This window comes from Vicia villosa, linkage group LG3 (genome assembly GCF_029867415.1).
Source record: "Vicia villosa cultivar HV-30 ecotype Madison, WI linkage group LG3, Vvil1.0, whole genome shotgun sequence".
In the NCBI taxonomy this organism is placed as follows: Eukaryota; Viridiplantae; Streptophyta; class Magnoliopsida; order Fabales; family Fabaceae; genus Vicia; species Vicia villosa.
In genome coordinates, this window is record NC_081182.1 from 195,871,804 (window position 1) to 195,879,560 (window position 7,757).

Genomic DNA, 7,757 nt, shown 5'->3' on the forward strand with positions numbered 1-7,757 from the left:
ATGAACCAAAATCAAAATAGTTAAATCAAATGAAGTTACTGTAATCACCATACCACAATACAAAGTAAATTGGTAAGAATCTAACCTTGGAAGAAGATGAAGATGGATGACTTGAGGAGTACAGAAAGAGAAAGTGAGAGAGTTGGCGGTAGCAATAGAGAAAGAGAAAGAAAAGGATGACGTGAGAGAAAGAGAGGTAGGGTTTTTGATATGATGTGCCTTTTTGAAATCATAAAAATGAAACGTTGGAAGACCAAATCAAAGTTGCATCGATAATGGAACAACCCATCATTGCAAATGTAGAGCACACGACAGAATATGAAAGGATTAAATAGAGAGTGCAAAAATATAGTTTTCTAAACATCATATCATTAATTTAGTCCATTTAAAAATCATAACAATGAATAGCAATAAGTGGAATTGGGGAAACAATGCTAAGACATGAATTACCCTCACAAATTCAAATTCTCGGTGTAAATAAAAAAGGATATTTTAGAGATTTCCAGAGCATATTGTTTTTTTATATGGTAAATTATTCCTCCAACGATCAGTGACGGGAGGCAGTAGACAATCGGGTCTCAACTTTATCTGAACCCAATGACTACTGTTGACAAAACCAACAACAATGATCGTATGTTGACTCGTGTATGGGGGTGGAGCTATGAGAAACGGGAAAAATTTTATGTACATTAACATGGAAAGAGAAACAAATACAATACTGTATTTAGAAGCAATAGGGTAACCCATATCAGAAATCGTCGTCCATTTTTTCCTTACCCTAAAGACCCAAGTGTTTTACGAGTAATGAATTACTAACATCAGAAACAATGTCATAGAACAACTTGGAAAACAAATCTCCGTGTTGCTGGATTTGAGTATGCAGTTATCTTCGAACATCATAACATGCATCTTCCCCCCATCCTAATGCAGATGAAATACAACGAAACCCACAATTTCCATCCGGTTCAACATCAACAATGTCATCGATGTATGGATGATAGATTGCAGGACACTGTGCCAAGTACTTGGCTTTTACAGAATTGATAGAATGTTTCTTACCAATCAGAATGGTTGACGATTGACTCCCACTTGGTTGTGTGCATGATCTCTTTGTAGTCTAACTCCCCTGCGATGAACATCACTTTCTCCCCCTTTTCTACTCTTCTTAACTACACTCTTTGGCTTGTATTTCACCGGCGGTGGACACATTGAAGATGTGGATGGATAGGATATATCACAAACTTTTTTCTTCAACGCCCTTTGATCCACAATATTCATAGTACTGAATTTTCGCTTGAGCTCTTCGCACTCCTCTTCTAAATCCCACTTCTCCTCATCGGGACTCACCTCATATTCTGAAATTTGTAATTTTTTCCAAAACACATGAATAGATTACAAAGGTATAGGTATTCTTAGAATCTGGTAACCGACGAGCTGAATGTTGGTGATACTTTTTTGAAACGTCACTCTTATGGAACCTAACTGTAACTTCAACATTGTGTTCACAGCCTCCCAGCTTGCACATAAATCACCACGACTTGTCGTCAACATATTCTTCAGTCTCCAACGTGCAGACTCCACCCTAGAAATCATAGACACGTTAAATAAACAAATCACAAATAGAAAACATAAACAAATTTTATTTTAGAATGTACCTGTATGTTGTTGTGTTTTCTAAATGATTTACCCTGTTAGTCCATGCAGCAACAAATCTTTCCTTATATGGTGCTAACCATGTTTCTTTCACATACTTAACAAATGATGGAATATCACCACATACACTCTCTAAGTGGTTGAGATGTACATCAAATTCGTCTTCTATATTTGAATACATCATGTTCTTGTCTTTCTGATTTGACATACTCTTTACATTTCACACTAACATTTTTTGAAATATAAAACGTACATAGCAAATGAGACGCATTTGGATACACTGAATCAATGGCATTCATTAATGCAAGTTCCCAGTCCGTCACCATGACATCTGGTAGAAACTTCTCAGAATAGAATAACTCCTTGAGCCTCTCTAGTGCCCATGTTAAGTTCTCCTCCCTTTCTTGTTCCAAATATGCAAAAGCAACTAAAAACGTCAATTTTGTTGATGTAACACCAACAATCTCAAGCAGTGGTAGTCGGTACCTACACGATTAAAAAACACATCCATAAACTAGACCACTCTACATATTTTTAAGATGGGAGAAATTAATATTAATATTCTAACTTGTTTGTCTTGTACGTGCAATCAAAAATCAACACCAGAGGAAACATATTCAACAAATTGACAGAGTCAGGGTGTGTCCAGAAGATATCAGCCACAATATCTGAATTCTCCTTATTTATAGACCAACACATGTATTTCTCTTGGTGAATAAGGCTTAATAACATTTGCATTTATGTCAGTGCACCTATCTTGCCCAATCTGTATGTTGCTCTAGCTCGGTAAATATGGGTAATACTCGTGAGATTTTCTGGATCTTTGTCTTTCAAAGAAGACGCGATGTACCTTGGTGCCATATTGTACTTCGTCATGTCATTCACAAACTTTCTTTCATCATATTTTAGACGCCCCAAAATGTCATGACCTAACATATCCTTATCTAGTATATGATTATGCATCTCACATTTAACCACCACCTTCCAACCAATAACATTCAGAGTAGATCTCAGCCTAAATGGGCATCTAAGCCTCATAGTAGAATTGCCATCAGAAGGGGCCGCAACTTCATTTTTCTTTTTGTAATTTCCTCCTCGGTCACAACCCATAATCAATTTATCCTTCCTCCCTGGCATTCCATTAGAAGAATCAAATAAGATTGTAACAACAACAACACCATGAGTTCTTCCAATAGCACGTGCCCATTCTAGAACCTTATCTCGTGATTAAAAAATCTGACAATCACAAAAACGTACAATCACATAACTGCATTAATTTATAAAAACAAAAAAAATTGTGTATCAGTAAGGTAAATATACTGTATCTGTCACGAAGTACTGCGTAAGATCACTGCAAGAATCCGTAGAAGAAGCTGAAGCTGCCGGTTCAGGATCGCAAAGATATAAAACTTCATCTTCCATACCGGAAATTTCAGGTGTAACAAAATTTCCGGTACACACCGGAAATTTGAAATTTTCGATAGCGGGTTATATACCGGAAATTTGGGAAATTTCCGGTATGGGGTGATGAATTTCGTAAAAGTACTAGAAATTTGGAATTTCAGGTAAATAGATACCGGAAATTTGTTAAAATCAAATAATTTCCGTTATCACACAAATAAGGGTACTAGAAATTTGCTAAAGGATACCGAAAATTAATTTTTTGGCTAATTTTTTCAACAGTAATTTTTTTTTAAAAATGGTAAAAATTTTGAGTTAATAGTATCAGAGATATTTTTGAAATATCGCAAATTGGGGGGTGGCAGGTACAAAAAAAGGGGGTGATATGTAGATTCTTCGAGAGAAAAGAGAGTGTGAGGTAAAAGGTTTCGCTTGGGCCTTGCCCATTCAGGCCCAGTATCTTTACTCACGCCACACCCCCCTCTTTTGCGATATTCCAAAAATACCATCTTTTTTTAATTTTTTGAATTAACAAACAAAAACCACTTGAGCCATAGACCTCCTTGGCCCATGCACCCCTTTCAGGCTTCACACACCCAAGATCCAGGTTCATACAACCCATGGGTGGTTAATTTCTATTTCTTTTGAGATTTTCTTTCCTTTTAACTTTGGTTTCTTTTAAGAAAAATTTGAAAATATATATTGATAACACTTTAGTTTTCCAAATCAAACTTAATTGAATGCAACGCGAATGCTTAATCTAACATCAATTACCTCTTTCATTTAATTCATACTAATATCATAATCAACTTCAAACACTTATTCAACGTCAAGTCACTTTCAAAAACATTTTCATAATAAGCTGGATAAAAAAGGATGTTGTGCACGTACTTGTCCACACAATCTCTCAAGTACTTAGGTTGCCAGTTGTACCTAGCTTGTGGCCCAATGCTTGTCTTCCATCTAAAACACTTAAGAATAAACGAGTTTAATATGGTCCTTCTGGGATGAAAAAGGAGAGGTTTGGGCGTACTTGTCCTTTCAACTTCTCGAGTATTTTGATCGCCGGTCATACTTAGCTTGTGGTTAGATACTTGTCTCCCTCTAAGTACCAATAATTAAACTCGCCTCACTAATTTCATAAACTAAACTTTTTGGACAAAAGAGGTGAAGAATAAATGCACTTGTCATTTCAGCCTCTCGAGTATTTGGATTTCCAGCCGTATTTAGCTTGTGTTTCGATGCTTGTCTCCCACTTAAAATCAATCACAACCAATCAAACCTTCTTTTTCGCCTTAGGGAAATAAAAATCTTTTCAAAAAGGACATGTTATTTTTTTTCTACTGTAATAAAAACAAACAGTTAACCTCCCACACGCGAGTATACAAACAACATGTAACTGCTAGAACGTGAATGTTAACATCATCCATTAAAAACAACCAACAAGCAATGAAATATGAAATATTTTTGGTGGTTCATTTTTTACCATAACGTGATTCTAACTATTTTTAAAATGTTATTTTATTAATATTATTGTAAGATAAATGTCGAAGTCCCTTTGAATTTCTTGTACCTCTATTTAACCGAATTGAAAAATGATTGACATGCCTACAATGACTACGAAAATAATTTTTTATTACTATGCAACCTAAATATCACAACGCCGTCTATATCAAAAAACTGTTGGAAAAATGTTATAAATATTTTGGGACTTTACAGGATAAAATTTATTTTAAGTATAAAGAAAACAACAAGTTTTTTATATTAGATGTGAAACATTCAGGAGTCTTGGTTCTTTTACAACTAGTAAAGGATCCGTGCGTTGGCTCGTGTAAAGTCGATAAATATTATATGGTTATTATTAAAAAATGTATATTAATTCATACGAATTAACAGAAAAAAAATACAATGTTGATTATCATACAAATATTAATTTAATTTATTAAGTTGTAGTAGTTGTCAGGATATATATATATATATATATATATATATATATATATATATATATATATATATATATATATATTTGGTAATTGCTATTAAATCAAATATATGGTGGAAAAACATGTTTGGCCCGTCGGACATGCCTATAATTTTTATAATTGTTTATAATTTTAATTTTACAATTTCTATTAACAAATATTATAAAATAAAACATATTATATACCATAAAACATATTGGTTTAATAATTTGATTAGATTAAGTGAATTGAATAATATTATGTTTGTTAAATTAGTGTAGTTTTAGAAGTTATATGCTATAGTAATTCAGAACTCATTAAACATATGATTTTTAATATTTGTTCAATTTCAATAAATATTTTGTCGTCTCGTCAGAAAAATAGGTTCGGCCCGTCGGACATGACTATAATTTTTAAATTCTTCTGTATTGTAAATTTATGGATTCTATTGATGATATGATTTTATCATCTAATATAAAATAAATTTAAACACAGTTAAGTTGTATAAGGAATCTTTGACAAATAACAATGGTTGAAAAACTTAAAAGATTTTTTTTTTATGAAAATTGAATGTGATAAGTTAAAATTGTAAAAAATAAAATAAAATTGAATTTGGTAAGTAAATTAATTAATTTTTACGTGAGAAAATTTTAATCTCAATTTTAAATTGAAATCTTATCCTTTCATTTTTACGTGAGAAAAATTTAATCCCAGTTTTAAACTTTTATGTCCCTAATTGTAATTTTAATTTCCTAATAATTTATAACTATTAAATACTTATAATTCAAAAATGTTCTTTATGTCTCATTAAAAAAAAATCACATTCAAATCTTTAATTTTCATGCACTTAAAGAGAAGAGAGATATTGAATTGTGTATTTCTATTTATTTATTTTGTTGGGAATGAAGTGATACTGTATGTTAGAAATTTTAGTGTGGCAAGTGGTCATTATGTGTGGGTTAAGAAAGGAACTAACTATGATGGACTCAAAGCACATTGGGTACCAAATCAAACTTAATTTATTTTGTAGGTTTGTTTGAGGACCACTTAAAATCTATGATGTTTTTGATAAGCGGTGGTTCTAAGCATTTGATGGAAGACATAAACTAACTTTCAAATCTAGTTCTAAAAGTTCAAGGATTATTTCATATGGGGATACCTTAAAGGAAGAATTATTGGCATTGACAAAGTTGGAGTACTAACTTTCACATCCATTTGAAGATGTACTTGATGTTGAAAGACTAAAGAAAAATCTTCTAAGCAAAAGCCAACTTTGTGACAAAGGCTTCAAAATCATATTCACCAAAAATGAATGTTTTGATGAAGTCACTGGTGAGGTAAAACTCATAGGTATAAATTGTTTTTATTTTCATAAATCTCTCTATATTTTAAAAAGTCTTTTTCCATCCTTCTTGCTAAAGGACCCGTGCGTTCGCACGGGTTGCGTAAAGTGGATAAATATTATATGGTTATGATTAAAAAATGTATATTAATTCATACGAATTAACAGAATTTTTTTTTCAATGTTGATTATCATGCAAATATTAATTTGTAGTAGTTTTTTTTAATCAAACGGATTTTTATTAATTCAAAAACTATTATGTACAAGGCGATCGCAAACGATCCCGCCCTCAAAGACAAGCAAACAAACAAGACAAAAAAATGATCTCCTAAACCATAAGCATGACTAGGTGCTTTCTAACTCTCCTATTTTTCCAAACTCTATATACAAGAGCATCTATGACATCTTTCACTATCCTTTTACTATCTATGTCATTACCAAAATTTTGATTATCATACAAATATTAATTTAATTTATTAAGTTGTAATTGTTTTTTTAATCAAACGGATTTGTATTAATTCAAAAACTATTATGTACAAGGCGATCGCAAACGATCCCGTCCTCAAAGACAAGCAAACAAACAAGACAAAAAAATGATCTCCTAAACCATAAGCATGGCTAGGTGCTTTCTAACTTTCCTATTTTTCCAAACTCTATACAAGAGCATCTATGATATCTTTCATTATCCTTTTACTATCTATGTCATGTCCAAATTTTATTTATTAAGTTGTAGTAGTTGTCAGTATATATATAGATTTGGTAATTGCTATTAAACCAAATATATGGTGGAAAAACATGTTTGACCGATCGGGCATGCCTATAATTTTTATAAATGTTTATAATTCTATTAACATATATTATAAAATAAAACATATTATATACCATAAAACATATTGGTTTAATAATTTGATTAGATTAAGTGAATTGAATAATATTATGTTTGTTAAATTAGTGTATTTTTAGAAGTTATATGCTATGGTAATTCAGAACTCATTAAACATATGATTTTTAATATTTGTTAAATTTAAGTAAATATTTTGTCGGCTCGTCAGAAAAATAGGTTCGGCCCATCGGACATGACTATAATTTTTAAATCCTTCTGTATTGTAAATTTATGGATTCTATTGATAATATGATTTTATCATCTAATATAAAATAAATTTAAACACAGTTAAGTTGTATAACGAATATTTGACAAATAACAATGATTGAAAAACTTAAAAGATTTTTTTTATGAAAATTAAATGTGATAAGTAAATTGTAAAAAATAAAATAAAATTGAATTTGATAAGTAAATTAATTAATTTTTACGTGAGAAAATTTTAATCTCAATTTTAAATTGAAATCTTATCCTTCCATTTTTACGTGAGAAAAATCTAATCCCAATTTTAAACTTTTAT

General features: G+C 31.2%; 1 protein-coding gene across 1 annotated transcript; it reads right to left on the reverse strand.

Moving 5' to 3' along the window:
- Positions 1–1,062: 1,062 nt before the first annotated feature.
- On the reverse strand, positions 1,063–3,075 carry LOC131659661 (uncharacterized). Its single transcript, XM_058928818.1, has 6 exons — positions 2,974–3,075; positions 2,504–2,868; positions 1,935–2,139; positions 1,656–1,849; positions 1,452–1,582; positions 1,063–1,355 (listed from the first exon to the last, which is right to left on the reverse strand). The coding sequence occupies exons 1-6, from the start codon at positions 3,073–3,075 to the stop codon at positions 1,063–1,065; spliced, it is 1,290 nt and encodes a 429-aa protein (XP_058784801.1).
- Between the last annotated feature and the right edge of the window lie 4,682 nt (positions 3,076–7,757).